The 20,716-nt window shown below is 44.2% G+C and overlaps 3 protein-coding genes across 8 annotated transcripts; 2 read left to right on the top strand and 1 right to left on the bottom strand.

Moving 5' to 3' along the window:
• The first annotated feature begins 317 nt into the window (after positions 1 to 317).
• TINF2 (TERF1 interacting nuclear factor 2) lies at positions 318 to 6,070 on the top strand. Of its 3 annotated transcripts, none has more exons than XM_045450510.1 (9): positions 318 to 865; positions 1,003 to 1,107; positions 1,222 to 1,323; positions 1,403 to 1,510; positions 1,596 to 1,692; positions 1,857 to 2,319; positions 2,409 to 2,476; positions 2,574 to 2,665; positions 2,797 to 3,025. In XM_045450510.1, exons 1-9 carry the CDS (start codon positions 674 to 676, stop codon positions 2,968 to 2,970), a joined length of 1,401 nt encoding a protein of 466 aa, XP_045306466.1. In that variant the 5' UTR covers positions 318 to 673; the 3' UTR covers positions 2,971 to 3,025. The 3 variants fall into 3 exon arrangements, with proteins under 3 accessions (XP_045306466.1, XP_045306468.1, XP_045306467.1); XM_045450511.1 differs by lacking the exon at positions 2,797 to 3,025 and adding an exon at positions 5,036 to 6,070 and having other exon boundaries at positions 321 to 865; XM_045450512.1 differs by lacking the exons at positions 2,574 to 2,665; positions 2,797 to 3,025 and adding an exon at positions 5,036 to 6,070 and having other exon boundaries at positions 320 to 865.
• On the bottom strand, positions 3,471 to 10,133 carry GMPR2 (guanosine monophosphate reductase 2). 4 transcript variants are annotated; one of them, XM_045450513.1, is made up of 10 exons: positions 9,904 to 10,133; positions 9,407 to 9,527; positions 9,150 to 9,269; positions 6,914 to 6,997; positions 6,332 to 6,505; positions 5,494 to 5,575; positions 5,299 to 5,405; positions 5,069 to 5,111; positions 4,305 to 4,464; positions 3,471 to 4,101 (listed from the first exon to the last, which is right to left on the bottom strand). In XM_045450513.1, the coding sequence occupies exons 2-10, from the start codon at positions 9,491 to 9,493 to the stop codon at positions 3,912 to 3,914; spliced, it is 1,047 nt and encodes a 348-aa protein (XP_045306469.1). In that variant the 5' UTR covers positions 9,494 to 9,527; positions 9,904 to 10,133; the 3' UTR covers positions 3,471 to 3,911. The 4 variants fall into 4 exon arrangements, with proteins under 4 accessions (XP_045306469.1, XP_045306470.1, XP_045306472.1 ...); XM_045450514.1 differs by lacking the exon at positions 9,150 to 9,269; XM_045450516.1 differs by lacking the exons at positions 9,407 to 9,527; positions 9,904 to 10,133 and adding an exon at positions 8,488 to 8,564 and having other exon boundaries at positions 9,150 to 9,261.
• Positions 10,134 to 10,390: 257 nt separating this feature from the next.
• Positions 10,391 to 20,620, top strand: NEDD8 (NEDD8 ubiquitin like modifier). The gene is made up of 4 exons (XM_045450529.1): positions 10,391 to 10,505; positions 19,209 to 19,256; positions 19,424 to 19,506; positions 20,257 to 20,620. The coding sequence occupies exons 1-4, from the start codon at positions 10,488 to 10,490 to the stop codon at positions 20,351 to 20,353; spliced, it is 246 nt and encodes an 81-aa protein (XP_045306485.1). The 5' UTR covers positions 10,391 to 10,487; the 3' UTR covers positions 20,354 to 20,620.
• Positions 20,621 to 20,716: the final 96 nt, after the last annotated feature.

Raw genomic sequence — 20,716 nt, 5'->3', positions numbered from 1 at the left:
CCCTCTCCTGTTTTGTGAAAGAAACAGTCGAATTTTTACTGGAGGTGGCTCGTCGCCGGGAAGGCTTTGCTGGCGCTGCTTTGAGGCCAGGATTTGAAGAATCGTATTTCAATGGAGAAGACGACGGGGAAGGGCAAGGCATGATCCTCGCTTTCCACACAACCAAGCCACGCCTTAGCGAAGGACGTGACTTTGTACGCTCCGCGAAGAAAGGCGGGGGTCCGGAGAGCCACGATCAGCTGTGGCACCGGACGGAGATAGCGGGGGCGGAAGGGACGCCCTATCTGTTGGGGCGTGGCCTTATGACGCGATGTCACGTCTCCCTGTCTGATGTCCTATTGGTTCTCCATTACCGCCCTTTTCCGGGGCCGATAGACTGGCCGCAGGGACCGGAAGTGGGGTAGCCCTCGGCTGCAGGGGCGGCGGTGTGGAAAACAGCGAATCTGGTGCTATTGTAGCTGGCCAGCTTCTCCATTCAGGCTCCATCCCGAGTTGAAGACCTCCACGATTCTGGTGACCTATGGAAGGGATCGGATCGTGAATTATCCGGCGCAGATCCAAACAGCCTAGCCGCTGAGAGGCACCGGAAGCTTCGCCTCTAGGAGGAGTGGAGAAGGCTCGCCTTGGAAGAAGGAACCCATAGGGACTGCCCCCGGGGCGGAGCCCGCCGGCCATGGCCACGCCCCCGGGGGCCGGTCCAGCGGCTCTGCGCTTCGCAGCCGCGGCCACCTGGCAAGTGGTGCGGGGACGCCGCGTGGACCATTTCCCCCGGGTATTAGAGTTTTTGCGATCACTGCGCGCTGCTGCCCCTGGCTTGGTTCGCTACCGCCACCATGAACGCCTGTGTATGGGCCTAAAGGCCAAGGTATTGGAGCCATTAGGAACTGGAAGACGGGAAAGTGGCGGGATGCGAGGGGACCAGACGGGGCCGACTGCTTGGCGTTGGGACTGGTTGGAAAAGGGCAGCTTGCCCTGAGATTCTGAGTTTAGTACCCTTCACAGGTAGTGGTGGAGCTGATCTTGCAGGGCCGGCCGTGGGCCCAAGTTCTGAATGCCCTACATCACCACTTCCCAGAGTCTGGACCTGTAGTGCGGGACCCGAAAGCTGTGAGTAATCCCTGGTACGAGCCCTTTCCCGTTAACACGGTGCCACAAAGTGGCTTCTCCCGGCCACTGGATCCTGGTGACCCTAAGTTTTCTGCTTTTCCTTATCCTCAACAGACAAAGCAGGATCTGAGGAAGATCTCAGAGGCACAGAAAACCTTTTGCCAACAGGTGAAGCAACTAGCAGAGACCCCAGTGGACTTGGCTTCCAAGCTGCAGGTGAGACTGGCTGGTTTGGAAGCTGTTATGTGGCTAATTTCCCTAGCCCTCTTCTGACTTGCTTCTCTCCTCACTGCAGGAACTTGAACAAGAGTATGGGGAACCCTTTTTGGCTGCCATGGAAAAGCTGTTTTTTGAATACCTGTGTCAGCTGGAAAAAGCACTGCCTGCATTGCAGGCACAGCAGGTTTTGTTGGGGCCAAATAAGGGCAGAGTGTGGGATGGTTGTATCAAGGACTGTGGTCTTCATGCCTCTCACCCTCTGCCCACAGCTTCAAGATGTGCTGAGCTGGATGCAGCCTGGAGTTTCTATCACCTCTTCTTTTGCCTTGAGCCAATATGGTGTGGACATGGGGTGGCCACTTCCAGGTACTAGGACCATCTGGGAGAACTAGGAACTTGGGGGTAAACTGTTTGGCCGGAGACCTTTTGAGATGGGCTATTTGAAGGGTTACATGGGCCTGAGGCATAAGAAACCAGATGGAGCTGTGTTACTATCTCTTATTTATAAGGAGCTTCATTTTCTTTTTCAGAGCGCTTGGTTACTGATTCAGTGAGCGTGACAGAGCCCATGGAGCAGAGTCCTCCTCAGCAACCAAAGCTAGTACTTCATGATCCATCGCCAAAAGCCAGGCCTAGCTCATACCTTTCTCGGGGACTAGCCTCAAGGAAGAACCCAGAACCTTTGGCTGGCCACCACTTCAATCTGGCCCCTCTAGGCCGGCGAAGAATCCAGTCCCGATGGGCATCCACTAAGGGAGACCATAAGGAGCGCCCTACAGTCATGCTGTTCCCCTTTAGGAATCTGGGTTCACCAAGCCAGATCATATCTGAGCCTGAGAGCAGGGAAGAACGTGAAACACACACGGCAGATCTGGCAGGTGCTGCGGGCATGAGAGCAGCTTCCACTGGAAAGTCTAAGAGTCCATCCCAGACCCTGGGGGGAAGAGCTCTGAAGGAGAACCCAGTTGACTTGTTTGCTTCAGAGAAAGAAGAGTGAGTGGAACAGTTGCTTCTCCCTGCAAACAGCCCATTCTTTGCCTGTTTTCCCGTTACCTTATCTTCTTTGCTTGCTCCCACTTCAGGAATTGCTTGGTTTGCCCCATGGACCCCCTGAGACTGTCATTATCACCTCCTAAGGCTAGGAAGCCAGGTAAGTATCTTGGGTCAGGAGCCAGCCTCCTCTCCTGGGGATTCTTCAGGGCCTGTTCACCTAGAAGGGTACTTTGACTCTGGTTTCCTTCTTGCAGTGTGTCCCCCATCTCTGTGCAGCTCTGTCATTACCATAGGGGACTTGGTTTTGGACTCTGATGAAGAAGAAAATGACCAGAGGGAAGGAAGGGTGAGTAGGAAGGAACAGAAAGCTGGGGAAGAGGATGAGCAGAACAAGACAGAGAAACCCCACATGCTCCAGAATATGAAGGGCTCAGGGAATAAGACGATGATAGGATCTCCCTGCTCCCTTCTCTGCAGGAGTCTCTGGAAAACTATCAGAAGACAAAGTTTGACACCTTGATCCCCACCTTCTATGAATACCTCCCTACTTCTGGCCCCAGTGCTGTGTCTGTCCCTTCCATGACCATGCAGACAGGTCTAGACACTTATGATAGGACTGGAATTCTCTCTGCACTCCACCTGTCTCCCTGAGCTCTACACACAGTTTAGTGGAAATAAAGTGGAAGCCCAGGTTTGGGTTCCCTGACTGCCTTGCTAAAATTACTTTGTAATACTTGTTAATTAAGATTTGGATTTATTAAAATACTGTCTTGGTGTGAGAAAGGGGAATTAAGGCTTCTATAAAGTCAGTGTAGGTCATTCCTTAGAACTGGCTTCTCCAGGGCTGGAGGAATTCCTTTGCCTTTTTATTTCCGATGGAAAATGTTGTTCAGATGTGCCAAGAAGGGTTGATAGCCTGGAAGAGAAATTTCCCTTTGCTATTCTAAAAATATCTATGTGCCCTGATACCAGAATGTACTTTGTGAATTCTCATGCTGCCAGGTTACCTGGGGGTGGTGGCACTGAAATGGAGATACTTCATGGAAAAATACTCCCTGTCTTTGACTCTACTGGGTCAGTGCCAACTCCACTTCCACTTGTCCCGGAGCAGCACCCAGATGCCAGCCTTGTGCAGAAAGATACAGAATCTCTTATAGTCATTGGGATCTCTTTACTGAGATACTTAAAATACATCAACATTTCTGAGCTTTTTAGGTGTTCAAAGATACTATTTAATAAAGTTCATTAACAAAACATGGTATCAGGAGAGTAACTCGTCCAGACCAAGGCCATATTAAACATTTAGGCAGGAGTCATTATCTTTTCCTTTCCATAATCTTCCAGATGCTGCGTCCCCAGATTTGCATTTGATTACCTTACTTCATTTTCTCAGCCTGCTTTCCTTCCTCCCCAGTGAGTACCCTGGGCATTTTGTGCGTACAGAGTACAGATTTATTGCATTAGCCCTCAGGAGTAAGGCAACAGGAAATAACCGAGTGCTAAATAGCCATAGTAGCTGGCGTGTGTGAGGAGCCCATCGGGAGGCCCTGTGCGAGGCTGCTAGTGCTTTGAGAGGGCACAGCTGCTCAGGTCTAGCTGTCATCACTGAAGATTGGATTCACCTGCTGGGTGACTCGGATAAAGGTGGTTCTCCGGCTCAACTCCTTCAGTTTAGCTGCTCCCACGTAGGTACATGTGGAACGGATGCCTCCAAGGATGTCTCGGATGGTATGGTCCACATCCCCTTTAAAGGGCACCTCCACTGTCTTTCCCTCTGAGGCCCTTAGAGGAGGAAAAACTTTCTAACCTTTTCTTTTTGGATTTCTTAAGCCCAACAGCACCTCCCCAGTCTCTAGCATTTAGCCCCAGTTCACCACTTTTCCTCCAAGAGTGTACCAAGCATCTCCCAGCAGCCAGGAGTTCTGCCACCACCCTGCTTAGTCACAATTTCCAGGAACCCTCAGCTCCTGGACCTCTGCACATACCTGTATTCAGCCACGCCCCCAGCATACTTCTTCATGGCCATTTCAGAACTCATCCCGTAGAAGAGCTTGTACTTCTTGCCATCCCTCTCGATGAGCTCACCACCTGACTCATTGTGCCCAGCCAGCATGCCACCCAGCATCACAAAGTCAGCTCCTGCCCCTGCCAGCATCAACAAGGGGAAAAGAGAATTGAATCTGGCCCACGCGCCCATATGCCCACCCCTGGAAGCAACTCACGCCAAATTCTCAGTCCTGACAATGATTCTAACATCTTCCTGGTTTTGTTTCCCTAGCTGACCCACAACCCACACAGGCCTGCTCTGCTCTGGCCTCTACTCCTCAGTGAGCCTGATCTCCCCAAGAATTTAAAAAGAGCCTCTGGAGATTCCTTGCCTGGGTTTTGCTCTTTTTTTTTTTTTTTTTTTTTTGCTGCTTTTACCATTTTACCATCTGGTCGTTTCTTTGTACTATGTGCAGCTAAACAAGAGACTCCAAGTGTCCTAGGGGCAAAGGTCTCTAACTTTAGTCCAACAGTCTGAGGGATGCTACAGATGGAGCTGGCATGCTGTGCAGTCTGTATCAGAGTCTCAGGGTTTCCCCTGCTGGCTTGCCCCAGGTGACACCACAGGCTTCAGGGTCATTAGTTCGTATTGTCAAAAAATCTGAACGGCTTTCTCAGCCTTTCCAAGCCTGATCCTTGGCCCTCAGAGGTGACTTATCCTCTTCTACAGGACTCTCCGTCCACACTCTCCCAGCACCCTTACCGAAAGCCTTGGCCACATCCCCTGGACAGCTGCAGCCTCCATCCTGCAAAGTGAAGAGCACTGTGAAGAGATAACGTGGATTTCCCAAGTACTAGGAGCGATGTCCCCATGGCCCACCTCAAAGCTGACGGGAACCCGGGAGTTCTGATCCACCGCTACCACAGCCTCCACACCCAGCAGAACACTCAGCTGTCTGGCAGCCTCATTCCCTCCCCTGCCCTTGGCCTTACTGAAATGATGTGGCCTTTGAGGCCATGAGCAGCATCTGCACACTCCATCACTGCACTGAGCTGTGGATACCCCACTCCAGTTTTCTTCCGAGTGGTGCACACGGAACCTGAGAAGAACATAATGAAAAGAGTAGCGTGCTCCACAGGCGTTCGCCACTGGAGAGGTAGCCAGTGGCCCCCCGTAAACCAACTCACCTGGTCCTATTCCTACTTTGATGATGTCAGCCCCAGAGAGGATCAGCTCTTCCACCATCTCTCCTGTTACCACATTCCCTGCCTGAGACAGAGCAATCAAAACAGAGCACTCTTGGGGTTGGAAACGAGAGGAGGCTGCGTGCTTTCATATATGGTATGCCTGGACCATGACCTTCCAACAGTATTACAAAGAGGGTACCTAGGGTCCCTCTACTGGGAACGAACTCTGCTTCCCAAGCTGAGGTAAGGAGGTGAGTGGCCAGTGGCACTGTTGCACTAGGGTGAAGTTGGGGTACAACTGGACCAAGGCCAAAGTTGATTTACAGTAGATTTATCTCCCCGTCCCTGCCAAGAGACCCAAACATATCCTGTCCTTCATCTGTTACATCATAAAATCTCTGGCTTCAGGCAAAGGGGAAGACGTGGTAATATAAGCTAAATACCCATTTGCACAGCTCTATTTATTTTTGGTGGACGGTACAGAGAGACCCCTTGATGCTGTGGAGAAAATAAGGCCTTGTTATCACTCCCCAAAGCTTGTAAAAAAAAAAAATAAATAAAACTTATTTTCATGCGACTCCTTTAATACGATTCTAGTACGTGTCCACTTCAGTGGACACCATAGGTGGGCACAAGGCATGTGAAAAGGGACAGAGATAACTGCACTAACGAATCTATACATTTTAAGTGTGGGACCGTGGATGATCACCCAGAGCCATGATTAAGCGGTCTAGGAAAATCAAAATGCAACGGAGGAGAATTGATGTAACAAAATGGGAGTGTCAGGAAAGAGTGGGAGGAAGAGGAACATACCAACTACAGAGTAATAGAAACATACCATAATAGTGTGTTTGGGGAAGCGCTTCCGTACATCCTTTACAAACTCCACAAAGTGCTCAGAGTAGCCATTTGCCACGTCCAGGCATATATATTTCACTTGGGGAACAGCTTCCAGGATCTGTTCCAGTTGTTCAAAGTCAGAAGAGCCCATGCCTGAGCTGGCAGCCAAATGCTGTGAGAGAAACAGAGCCAACGGCATGGGAGGCATGAGACAGTCTGTGGCATGTCACAAAAGACCCAGTGAGGAGCCGGCAGGCTGGGAAGGTGAGGGTTAGTCCTCAGAAAGCCAAACAGAGATTCCTAGAAGGGCTCCTGGGTGGCTCAGTCGGTTAAATGTCCAACTCTTGATTTTGGCTCGGGTCATGATCTCACGGTTTGTGAGATCAAGCCCCACGTTGGGCCCTGCATTGACAGAGTGGAGCCTGCTTGGGATTCTCTCTCTCTCTCTCTCTCTCTCTCTCTCTCTCTCTCTGCCCCTCCCCGACTCATGCACACCCATGTGCTCTCTCAAACAAACAAACAAACAAAAGATTCCTGGAAAACTGGGATGAAGAAGGGACCAGGAAAAGACTAAGATTACCTGAAGACAGTCAGGATTCTGGCTAGCAAAGTCTTTCCACTGCTCGAGGCTGTAGTGTTTATGGACAGCTGTGAAGAGGGAGAACTGGGGAGAAGAAAGTCATCAAAAAGGAGAGAACTAGCAACTCTTTTTCTAGACATAGACCTTTATAGTAAGTATTCTCTCTGAGGAAGAAAATGAACTTTGGAAAGCAACTTGAAGAAGCCACTGGTTGAGTTGGGTTTAGTTTAGCCCTTATTCTCCCTATAAATAACCAGTAGGGCATTTTGTCATAAGCTAGTGCTTGTCCTACACCCTGACCCAAGTACTAAGTCATCTGGACTGGATTTCACCTGTCAGAAGATACAGGGGCTTCTGACTTAAAAGGTGACAGAGACGAGCTGTTGCTGCAGTGGAACAAGCAGCAGACAAGAACATAACCATGAAGAGGGTGGACGGAGCCAGTGTCTGCCTGCACAGGCTCAGCCCCTCCTCCTATGGTAACCCAGTACTGAATTAACCTAGTTTTTGGTATCTTCTGGTCCAATAATTCAGTGAGTCTAAATGTTCACAAGAGGTCAGACCTTAATGGAGCCAGTAAAGTGCTACCCCATTCTTTCTCCATCTCCACTGGAGTAAAGGACAAATTTTCTGGAGACATGGACCAACCTAAAAAGTCTATTTCATTCCATCTATTTCGGTCAACCAAGTTTAAGGATACAATTAACTCCTCAGACTTGTATTCCCTAGGTCATCAAATTGCAAACAATATCCCAATGCTTTGAGAAAGGCATTCAAAGACAGCTGTGAATACTGGTGCTTGTGCTTTAAAAGTCCAGACATGCAAATAGACAAGAGAGCAGTTGACAGAGACAACCCAAATCTTGCAACTGATAAGAAATCCAAGGAAGTCATGTATCAGCCAGCAGTAAGGACATTTTATTGCTATACTTATCAACACTACCTCGCTAAAGCTGGTATTGAATTCCGCTTTCTCAGCAACACTCTGCTATCAACATGCTGATACATAAAGAAAAATCACTCTAGAAGGTCAGTAGACCTTGGAGATATGCTGATATTGTGTGACATGATGAGCACATCCAATTATGTACCGAGCTAGAGATCTAGAAAAAAGACGCTTCTATCCAACTCTATGATTACTGTGAAACTTGGCTCTGTCGCTAAAACCTGATTTCTTTAGCACTCATCAGCAGTACTGAAAAGCCAGTCTCAACATAAAGCATTAAAACAGTCCCCACAAAGTCCATGTATTATATAGCATGTCTGTTAATGCTGAAGTCAGAGTCACTATTCCTCAACTCTACTGGGCAGAGCAGGCGGACAATGGACAAGAAGATTCCTAAGCAGTTAGTGAATGACAACAGCAAAAAAGTACTAAAACTGTGTAACTATCAACTTCAGAGAAGTGCCAACAGACATTCCACAAAGACTTACAGCAATCAAAAATAGAGAAAGGGAGATGAAGTCCTTAAGGCTAACAGAGCCACAAGCAGCAGCAGAATCCATCAATCAGGGCTACATAGATTAACCAGAAGAATGCATATGTTCCTTGAGTGCCCAGAATAACTATCTACCTTTTCAGCTACAAGTATAGAGGCAGGTAATATTACTGATGGGAGCAGCATCTTCTATTTTCAAAGTGAACAATAACCTGTGTGTAAGAAAAACACATTAAAAAAAAACAAACAAACACATTCCATTTTGAGCACAGGAATTCCCAGGAACCTAGGATTCAAAGAAGAGGAAGATTAAAAAATAAAAATTAAAAAAGGATAGCATATATAAAAGAAAGAAAATCAATAAGCTGCTTCTCTAGGATCTTCTAGCTAGGAATTTTTGAATGCTCACACTGTATTTAGTTTCTGGACTAAAACAGTGAATATTTAGTGTCCTGAACGATGGTGTAACTGGAAGGATGAATGTGATTTGGAGGGGGTGACCTGGGTGGTGGAAAAAGTTGGCAGGGTGTATATAAACTGCTGGTCAGAACAAAAGTGAAAGTTATCTATCAGAAAAATGGGGGGAAACTTAGCTTTGAATCTTACTATTTCAGGCATGCCTTTGAACTTATCATATAAAGAGCATTAGTATTGGAGAAAATGGATAAAATAGTAAGTTGAAACATCCTGTCACTTGCCAGAAAGCTGACTTGGGGTGGGGGTGGGGATGCAGGTACCTCTGTAGTCAGCCCATATAACTGGACACCAGTGAGGAACCTTCATGAGGGAAGTCCTACCTTACAGAGAACCTTGGCCATCTCAAAGGTGCCCACAGTATCCATATTAGCAGCAATGATGGGGATCCCAGTATACATCTGCTTTGAGTTCCGAAATGAAAAGGATCTTGTGAGATCCACCTGCAGATATGAACAGGAAACTGAGCATTTTATTCATCAGGTAAATGAGTACTGCAGGAGGACAAGAACTAGGACTCTTTCTCAGTACTGGCCCATCAGGAGCTTGGGGTCAAGTGCAACTAGGAAAGCAGTCTCACCTCACTTCGAGACTTAAGGGTACTGCGTTTGGGCCTCAACAAGACATCCTTGAAGTCCAGTTTGACGTCGTTATCGATGTGAGGCATGGCAGGGACCTCGGGATAGCGACCAATCTGAGAGCTGGAAGGTAGGGAAAGTCAGGAGGGGGGAGCTGAACCAATTTCCCCATAGGCCTTAATGCCCTCTTAGAGCTAACTGCATAACTCATCTCTCTCCTTGCTTAAATTGTGGAAGGTCAGGGCACTGGCTGAAGCTCATTGACTGTCATCTCATCTGTCTCATGGTTACAATTACCCGGTATCTCCATCCCAGGTACCAGTTGTTGGGGAGAAGAATTGGGATGGAGTCTTGAGAGACCCTAAAAATGTGTATTCCTTCCCCCCACTACTCTTCCTTCTCCCACCCTTGCAAAGAGCAATTTGGGGTAAGAGGCTGATTTGGGGGTGAGAAGAAATAGGGGGTTCCCACAACTAGTTTCCGGAATAGGGGTACTCACTTCCTGTCGCCGTGGCACAGGTGGCAGTTGACCAAAGTCGCCCTTGCTTAGCAACTAGGCTCGTGAAGCCCCGCTGAGCCTTGTGGGCCACGCCAACAGGTTCCGCTAATTGCCGGCGAAAAGGATTAACTGAGGCATTCTATTTTCGGCGGTGGCCGTGCGAGGCCTTCTGGGTAACAGAGTTCACACACCGAGGTTGCCGTTGGACCCTAGGGGCGGGAGACTACGATTCCCAGGATGGGACGCGCGGAGCTGTCCCCCGGCATGATGGGAGTAGTTCGTTCCGCCCACCGCTTTCCAAGCCCTGGCTCGCTAGGGACTCTAAGTATCGCGGAGGTATCATCTCTGCCGTAACGAAACCACCGCCTTCTTTTTATTTACGACACCACCAAAACGAAACGCAGGAGCATTCTTGAGCCTTTCGGCAACCCGATGAAAGGAAGGAGGCGGGGTGAGAGGGGTGGAGCCAGGCAGTGACCCGGAAGCAGAAGTGACTCCCAGAGGCGATTGCTGGGGAACGGCAGCGGCGACCGCAGCGGTAGAAGCATCAAGTTATCTGTGTGCAGCTCCAAACTGGGAAGAAGATGCTAATTAAAGTGAAGGTGGGAGCACCTCCGGCCTTGCCAAGACGCTGTGGTACTGGGCTGGCCGTTGTGCCTTACGGGAGAAGCGGGGAAGGAAAACCACGCCTTTCCCTAGCCTGGAGGGTGCTGACAGCCTCAGGGCTCCGCGCGAGGGGTGATGGGAAATGGGGGGCCCCAAGAAGGGTTTGAGAGCTGGGGACTGGCCCCGCCAGATCACCCCAGGGTCTCTGCTTGTCTTGGTTTCTCGGCCAGGACTGTGCCGTGACTCAGAAGGAAGCCGCCTTTGTCCGGGGTATCGCTGTATGCGAACCCCCGTGGTCATAGAGAAGACCTAGCAGCAGCTTGGCTCCCCTTCTCGGATTCTTGGAATAAGCTTTGATCTCCATTTTGCACTGCCCAGCTTACCTGCTTCTCCAAGCACAGTACAAAAACGTTAGCTTGGGGAACCGAGGGCCCCCTAGGAGCTAGACTGTAAGCCTTTGCTGGTTGTCGCCAGTGTGACAGCCGGCCTTCAGGAACCAAAGCTGGGAGTGTGTTCAGTCAGCACCTGCCTTTCTGAGCCGGGCCTCCTGGACCAGCCTCACTTCTGTGACTGAGGCAGGTTAGTTATCATTGCCCTAGTTCTTGGTACTGGTGGTGTTTTCCTTCATCCCTGTCTCTCCCGTGGTTTTTATACCAATTGCCAACACTCATTAGTCCTATCTACTATTGCTTCTTTCGTACCTTCAGAGAGACAGAAACTAAAAACTGACGCAGTGCAACGTTAGTTTGGCCTTTTCCTGCTGAGTAAGTCTGTTCTTTCATCAGCTTTTTAGTGAATTTACCGTGCTTACCAGCCATTGTTAACCTCTTCATTCTTTCCAAACCACTTCTTGGCTGAGGATTGAGGCCAGCTTGTTGAAAATCTTTGTTTTTCAAACCTTTAGTAGTGGCTACAAGAGTCACTAATTATAAAATCCATTTAATGGGTCGCAAACAACGTTAACATAGAAATATCAGGGTATACTGCTGGATAAGAGTATTTCACGAATTTTGGTTTTCGTTTTATATGTATGTTAAACACATGTATGTATTACTAGTACATATGTATTATTGTGAGTCACTGTCAAAGTCTGAGAAACACTAAAATGCTTTTTGGATATGAATTCTCACATCCTTTTAGTCAAAGAAGAGGTTACTTTGTACAATGTTTTGTAAACTTCTTAAAAAATCTCAACCTACTCTAAAAATGTTTACCTCACGTGCCTTACAAACACAAAAAACTTACCATGTGTGATATGCTTTGATATTTCCAGTTTTGTTCTGTGTTGATTTCGTAACCCACCAATGGGTTGAGACCTGCAGTTTAAGAAAATACTGTGTTCTGGTTGGGCTTCTCAATTTAAAAGTGCATGAGAATCACCTGGGGATCTTGTTATGCGGATTCTAATTCAGTGGGTCTGGGATGAGACCTGAGATTCTGTATTTCCAGCATACTCCCGGGTGATGCTGATGCTGCTTGTCAGGGACTACCCGGAGTAGCAGGGTTCTAGATTTTCTCTTTGAATCCATTTTTGTTTAGTGTTTCTCTAAAATTGTTAGTCTCCTTTCCTGAAATGCTTTTCTTTGTGCCTCCACAAACAGGTTCCTATGCCTTTCATCTTTCTCTTTCTTTTTTGTTAGCTGCATTTTTTAATATATTAAGTATATACAAAAGCAATTAGCTCTTAGTATACAAATGGTAGGTTTTATTTAGCAGGGTTCCTTTGCGAATTCAACTGTCTTCTCCCCGTAGCTGACTTTTTCCATATCTCTTTTTGTAGTCCTTTACAATGAATGCCTCCTGATTTAAATCTTGTCTTGATGCCTCGTCTCTGTCTTTCTAAAATTAAATACATCATTTTCTGCTTTAGGTCATCTTCCCAGTACTCATCTCATGTATCGATCCCATCAATCTAGCAGGTATCTGGAACGTAATTCTTTAGAATCATTGTTTGCTTATAGAACCAAATTTTTCCTTCGATAACGTCTTTTTTGTTTGATTTTCTTTCCATTCCCATTATCCTTATCCTGGTCCAAGGTCTCATTAATTTATGTCTTTATTTCTCTGTAATACTTCTAACCAGATTTTCCTACCACATACCCCCTCTAAAGTTTAGAGTCTAAGCCATGACATGGCGTACAAAAAAAATCATAGTGTACAGGTTTTCTTTATAGTTCTTTCTCATTATAGTACTCCCTAACCCCAGATTCTGCATTAGTGTCTTCTTTACTATCTAAGCCCCAGTTTTCTCATTCATGGTTTGTTTGTTTTTTTAAACACATTTGTATTTTTAACTTTAAACCAACAGAGTTCTTAAGGGTTCAGTTGAATGAGTTTTTGACAACAGTTATACATCCATGTAACAAGATCTAGAACATTTTCACCCCTTCCCTATGAAATTTCCATAGGTTAGTTTTGCTTGTTTTAGAATTTCATATAAAGGGAGTTAAAGAATATATAATTTTGTGTCTGGCTTCTCTCACTTAGCATTGTGTCTGTTATATCTGTGTAGTTCCTTCTTATTACTGTGTAATATTTAATTGAATGACTATATCAGTTTGTTTATCCATTCTCCTGTTGTTGGACTTTTGGATTGTTTCAGTTTCTGGCTATTATAAATAAGGCTTCCATGAACATTGTTATACAAGTCTTTTTGTAGACCTATGTTTTCATTTCCTTTGGGTATAAATCTAGCAACAAAATTACTGGGATCATGTAGTAAATGTATGCAAGTTTAAAAGAAGCTGCCAGTTTTCCAAGGGGTTGTACCATTTTACATTCCCAGTTGCAGTGAATAAGCAGTCCAGCTGTTCTGTACCTTAGCTAACTTTTAGTCGTATCAGTCATTTTTATTTTAGCTATTATAATGGGTGTGAAATGTTAATTTCATTCAGGTTTAAATTGATGTTGATTTTCACCCACCATAGCACTTTGTCGTCATACCTTGTGTTTGGATAGTAATATTCAATATGACATTTCCTTTTATATTAGTTCTATTAATTATATGTCTCGTCGTTTCTTGGTAGTAAATCTTGACTTGAAAAAGATTGTTGGCAAAGGCTGGATCCCTTAATTTCTTTTTATATCCCCTCAAGTGCCTAAAGCAAGCAGTATGTTGAGTTTAGGTTCATCATTGACTTGTCAAACGTCATTGAATGTATTCCCAGGTGACAATGACCAGATTTGGAGGAAGAAACACAATATGAAATATCAAGAATATCTTTTAAAATTGTTCAGTTACTCTGATTTTTTTTAAACCCAAACATACTTTTTATTTGAATAGCATTTCAGTGTTTACAAGCACTTTTCTCCATTTCAAGCCACTTCATTCATGACAACCAATAAAGAATAAAACAATGGGGTCCATCACCTACACTGCCAACTGATACATTGTGTTACAAGAGTGAAAAAATGGGATTGATATTTCCAGTTTGAAAGGTTGACGCTTATTTTACAGGACTCTGAATTTTAATTATGAACTGTTTCAAACATACACAACAGGAGAGAGAAGGATATAATGCACCCCATATCCAGCTTCAAGTGCTGTCACCTCATGGCCAATCTTACTTATATTCACCAACTCTCGTTACCTTATGTTTTAAGAAGCAAATCCCAGATAGCATATGTTATTTGTATGTGTTTCAGTATATATCTGTAAAAAAGGATTCTTTTTTTCCTAATGGAACTGTAATTATCACATCTAAAAAATTAACAGTGATTTATCACTGTCATCAAATTTTTCCCATTCTCTCTTTTGTTTTACACAGTTTGTTTGAATGTGAGTCCAACTAAGAGCCATACATTGCAGTTGGTTGATACGGATTTTAAGCCTCTTTAAAAAACCTGTAATTCCCCCTTTTTCCCCCTTTTCATGTTGAATAAACTAGGTGGTTTTTCCAGTGGAGTCTCCCACAGTTTGGATTTTGCTGATTATATTCTCATGTTTCCCCATATTTCATGTCGATTGGTATATAAGATCTAGAGGCTTGATTAGTCTTTTGTATGTGTACTTGGGAGAATAAGTCATAGATGGTGTATGGTATGTAATTCTGTCACCTTTTTTGCTTTCTATGATGTTATAGACCTATTATTGCCTAGATCTATTATTTCATTGGAGGTTACAAAATGGGTATATCTAATTTTATTTTTGCTTGATATATTAGCTGGAACGCTCCAACAGTAGCTATTAGCCATGTGAGCTATTGAACACTTGACATGTGGCTAATAAGACTGAGGAATTAAGTTTATGAATTATCTATTTGTGTTTAATTTTACTTAATTTAAATATAAAGCCTGAGACTTTATTCAGTTGTCGGGAAAACTTTTAAGTCTGCTTGGAACAGTTTAGGTATGTAATCTACTTTTTCAACTGTAAGTTATGAAATTTAAATACAGTATAAATACAGTACTTCAGATGGAAATCTACCATCTGAATTGAGATGTGCTATAAGTATGAAATGCACACAAGATTTTGAACATTTGGTTAGAACAAAGGAATGTAAAATACTAATTTTTATATTGATTATACATTGAAGTAATAATATTTTGAATATATTGGGTTTAAGAGTGTTAAAATTAATTTCACTTTTTTTTTTTTTTTCAACGTTTATTTATTTTGGGACAGAGAGAGACAAAGCATGAACGGGGGAGGGGCAGAGAGAGAGGGAGACACAGAATCGGAAACAGGCTCCAGGCTCTGAGCCATCAGCCCAGAGCCCGACGCGGGGCTCGAACTCCCGGACCGCGAGATCGTGACCTGGCTGAAGTCGGACGCTTAACTGACTGCGCCACCCAGGCGCCCCTAATTTCACTTTTAAAATATGTGGCTGCTAGTATATTTTAAATTGTATATGTGGTTTGCATTACATTTATATCTTTTGGACAGTGCTGCTTTACAGAATCATTTCCTTATACTCCCATCAAGAACATTATTTTAAAAATAATGTTTTTCTCATTACAATGTATTCATGGTATAAAAAATGAAAAATACAGAAAAGCATAAATAATGTAATTAAAAGCATCCATAATGTCATAACCCAAAAACATTCACGTATATACCCTTCTACACTCGTTTGAAAGCGTATAAATACACGTATGTGTTTTGTGGTGTTGTTTTTTTTTTTAACAAAATTTTTTTTTTTAATGTTTATTTATTTTTGAGACAGAGAAAGACACAGCATGAGCAGGGAAGGGGCAGAGAGAGAGGGAGACACAGAATGTGAAGCAGGCTCCAGGCTCTGAGCTGTCAGCACAGAGCCCGACGCGGGGCTCAAACTCATGAACTGTGAGGTTGTGACCTGAGCCGAAGTCGGACGCTTAACCCACTGAACCACCCAGGCGCCCCTTAACAAAACTGGAATTATACCATTATTCCACAGATTATTTGAGGGCTCCGTAATTTTTCTTCTATGTTTGTGTCATAATTTATTTAACCCACTATTTAATAGTTAGATTGCTTGTAATTTTTGAGCGTCAAAAGACTGTAATAACCATTATCATAGGTATATTTTTTAGTGTAGTCATGATTATCTTCCCAGAAGTGATGCTGCTGGGACACCGCTTTACCAGATTGTTCTCTGGATACATTCATGGGCTTCTACAGTCAGAAACAAAGGGCCAGTCTTAGAGTTTTAAATTTTACAAGCCAGTAATTTTTTTTTACTGTCATTAGATCCAAGCACCTTACCCTTGGGGGAGCAGTTCTAGGCCTTCTCTAAAGGTCTTTTTTACTCTTTAAAATTTTTTATTAAATCAGAATGAATATTTGTTTTATTATTATTCATGTGATGAAGGGGTATATTTTTATTAGAAACTTTAATAGTGCAGATAAAGGGAGAGTTACCCTTGATTAAACCCTTCCCTTAGTCCTATTCTCCTTCTCAAAGATAATCACTACTATAGGAGATATGTATGCTTTTAATCATTTTTTCTATACATATACATATATGTATCACTATATATGGAAAATGATATATAATTATACATTCTTTAGATCTTTCCACATTAGTGTATAAATTGTTGCATGGTAAGTGTATCAGTCTATGGATGTACCATAGTTTTAATAGTTTTCTTATTAACAGGCATTAAGCTTTTCCTAATGTTTTACAGTAAACCTGTTCTGTTGAGTAAACACATGTTTCTCTTTGAATACATTGCTCAGGTTTCAAGTTTTTCCTCCAAGTTAGTTAACCTAGAAATAGATTATCTGCTTGAAGAATCTTTGCATTTAAAGTATTAAGATCAGTAAAGTGAAATAATTTATGGATGACACAGAATTGCTAACTTTTCATTTTGTCAGGAAAGGGCTTTAAAAAAGCACCATATATTGTTTCTGTCATTTCATAAAAGGACATTTTAAAAAAATTTCTTGGGACGCCTGGGTGGCTCAGTCGGTTGAGTGTCCGACTTTGGCTCAGGTCATGATCTCATGGTTCGTGAGTTCGAGCCCCGCGTCGGACTCTATGCTGACAGCCTGGAGCCTGCTTCAGATTCTGTGTCTCCCTCTCTCTCTGCTCCTCCCCCACTCATTCTCTGTCTCTCTGCTTCAAAAATAAATAAAAACAATTTTTTTTTCAACGTTTATTTATTTTTGGGACAGAGAGAGACAGAGTATGAACGGGGGAGGGGCAGAGAGAGAGGGAGACACAGAATCGGAAACAGGCTCCAGGCTCTGAGCCATCAGCCCAGAACCTGACGCGGGGCTCGAACTCCCGGACCGCGAGATCGTGACCTGGCTGAAGTCGGACGCTTAACCGACTGCGCCACCCAGGCGCCCCTAAATAAAAACAATTTTTAAAAAATTAAAAAAATTTCTTAAGTAGCCTCTACACTCAACATGGGCTCAAACTCAAAATTCCGAGATTAAGAGTCACATGCTCCACCAGCTAAGCCAGCCAGGCACCCCTTCATGAAAGGATATCTTAACAGCTGAATATATTTAGTTTTATGAAAATCTCACTATTGTCATTATTTTTTCCATTTTACCATAAATTTTCACAAGCCAGCTTGGATTGGGGTAGAAACTTGGGAATCACTGTTGTGATTTATTCTTTTGCACCCAAAGAGGTAACTCTAAAAGAATTACTCTTATATTTTTTTTAATATTCTTAGTACTGAACTGATTCTTATAGTTGAGAAATTAGGTCCTAAGTACTGTCATCATTCTGGTCTATGTGAATACCGTAAGTAGAAACCATTTGTTGTTTTGTGAACCTATTACAATCCTATACATTGGGTTTTAATATCAGACCAGAGACACTTAGGCGGTACTGAGTACAGAGCTGGAAAAGAAACAAACAAAACCTCAGGCTCTGGGGCCAGAGAGTCTGTGTTTGGGTCCACACTCTCCTTTTGACTTCATGGATATGCTTTTTAACCTATCCAAACCCCATTTTCCTCATCTATAAAATGGTGATAGCAATAGTACATATATCTCCTAACTTAGTTGCAATGATTAAATGTGTTGGTGCACTCAGTGTAGTTTCTGACTGTTGGAAAGTGTTCAACGTTGGCTATGATTGGGGCGCCCGGGTGGCTCAGTCAGTTGAGTGACCGACTTCGGCTCAGGTCATGATCTTGCAGTCTGTGAGTTCGAGGCCCTGTCAGGCTCTGTGCTGATGGCTCAGAGCCTGGAGCCTACCTCCGATTCTGTGTCTCCCTCTCTCTGCCCCTTCCCCGCTCATGCTGTATGTCTCTCTGTCTCTCAAAAATGAATAAACGTTAGGGGCGCCTGGGTGGCGCAGTCGGTTAAGCGTCCGACTTCAGCCAGGTCACGATCTCGCAGTCCGTGAGTTCGAGCCCCGCGTCGGGCTCTGGGCTGATGGCTCAGAGCCTGGAGCCTGTTTCCGATTCTGTGTCTCCCTCTCTCTCTGCCCCTCCCCCGTTCATGCTCTGTCTCTCTCTGTCCCAAAAATAAATAAATGTTGAAAAAAAAAATAAAAAAAAATGAATAAACGTTAAAAAAAATTTTTTAACGTTGGCTATGACAGGGCACCTGGGTGGCTCAGTTGGTTAAGGATTTGACTTCGGCTCTATGATCTCACAGTTCGTGAGTTTGAGTCCCCCTTCGGGTGAGCTCCACTTCTCTCTCTCTCTCATTCTCATTCTCGATGGGATGAAGCACATTTGTAAGTGTATGATCAGTGTAATTATTATGTGTATTATCAGCAGCCCTTAGCCTGTGGAAGAGGTCAAGAAGCTACAGCTGAAATTTAGTATTTAGGTAGAAGTCTGGAGAAGTTACAAAATAGAATGTTGAATTTTAGTGTTAATTGAAAACACTGGTCATAAGTGGTCTCTGGGGTCCTTGAGAATTCTTTGAATTATCTGAATGTTAATTTCTGACTTTGATACAGGGAACAAAGGCATGCTTTCCTTAGGACATCTCTTATTGCTATCTCATCCAAGGGAATGCCAGTATTCTCATGGATTCTAATGGGGTGGGCGTGGGAAGATGGGTAAAATGACATGTGGGATTAAGAGGGTCAAATGGTCAAATGCCCTCTCAAAGCTGTCTACTGCCTAAAAGTGTTTGATAAATACGGATATGGTCAAAGCCTTCTGATTCTTCAAAGCAGCTTTGCTGACAATGTGCTTCTTTCAGAAGATGTAGATTCCCCAGAGATTAAGACAGGGTGTTTTACCTAGAAAACCAGTTGTATATTAGGCTGTAGGACTCATGAAACCCTTGCCTGTTGCAGACGCTGACCGGAAAGGAGATTGAGATTGACATTGAACCCACAGACAAGGTAATGTATGGCCAATACTTTTTCATGCCTGTCTCCCTACACGCACATTTGTTTGGATGTGCTGATGAACTTAGTCCTTTCACTCTCATGCTATCTGCATAGCTCTTGTTCTTTCCACTTCCATGGTTCTACCCCTTAGCAGCCCCTGACTACTTGTACCCCTAAAGGTGGAGCGAATCAAGGAGCGTGTGGAGGAGAAAGAGGGAATTCCCCCACAGCAGCAGCGGCTCATCTACAGTGGAAAACAGATGTAAGTTGGACATAGTTGTGAGGTTGAGGGAGCAAATACTGGAGGAGGAGCCTGAGATCCTTTGGTGATTTGGTGAATCCTATGAACTCCTTCTCGGATAAGATTTTTGCACACATAAAATAAAATACATAGATTTACAAAGGAAACTAATGATAATGAGATACGGTTCTCAAGATACTAAAAACAAATTTGTGAAAAAATAATATATGTGGTTTATTAATACATTAAGGTCTAATGGTAGGAATAATTACCATAATTTTGATATATTTTCAAAATACTTGCAAACAGTTATGTTATGAAATTTCTTTCCACAGGTCACCCATGTTGCTAATACCTCTGTGGGTTTTTTGTCTGTGTTCAAAATTAAAAGAAATATAGGGGTGCCAGAGTGGCTCAGTCAGTTAAGCTTCCAACTTCTGCTCAGGTCATGATCTCACGGTTTGTGAGTTCGAGCCCTGCATCAGGCTCTGTGCTAACAGCTCAGAGCTTGGAGCCCACTTCAGATTCTGTGTCTCCCTCTGTCTGCCCCTCCGCCGCTTGCACTCTATTTCCCACATTGTCTCAAAAATAAATAAACATTAAAAAAAAATTATCAAATTTCATTTAAGGGGTTAGTAAAAATAAAGATGTAAATTCTTTCTGCATTCATAGACCCCCCAGAAAGACTCAAAAAACTAAGCATAAGAATCTTGTTCTAGATGGTATTTCTAATCCCCCCCCCCTTTTTTTTTTTGCCGCCTTTTCCTGCAGGAATGATGAGAAGACAGCAGCTGATTACAAGATCCTAGGTGGTTCAGTCCTCCACCTGGTGTTGGCTCTGAGAGGAGGAGGTGGCCTTAGGCAGTGATGGACCCTCCCTCTGTTTTACCTCCTTACCTTGTCGCTCCTAATGAGGCATCATATGTCCTCTCACTCTGTGGGACACCAGAGCCACTGCCCCCTCTCCTGGATGCCCAGTCTTGTTTGGCAGAAGACCGTGAGGACCCCAGGATGTGGTGTTCCTGACCCAAAGGGCCCTTGGTGGCCATTGGGTTTTAGTTTGCAGTCCTGTGTGCTTCCCTCTCTTACGGCTATGTCCCTAGTTGCCAATAAAATATTTCCTGACCTCCTGGAATCTTTCTTGTATTGCACAAAAGTGCACATCACAGTATATACTCTTTTACATTTCTGAAGGACAACGGAAGTAAATGTGCCCTTAGGGGGATTATCA

This window comes from Leopardus geoffroyi, chromosome B3 (genome assembly GCF_018350155.1).
Source record: "Leopardus geoffroyi isolate Oge1 chromosome B3, O.geoffroyi_Oge1_pat1.0, whole genome shotgun sequence".
NCBI classification, from domain to species: Eukaryota; Metazoa; Chordata; class Mammalia; order Carnivora; family Felidae; genus Leopardus; species Leopardus geoffroyi.
The sequence above is the reverse complement of the archived record's forward strand: the minus strand, read 5'-3'. Positions and strand labels throughout refer to the sequence as shown.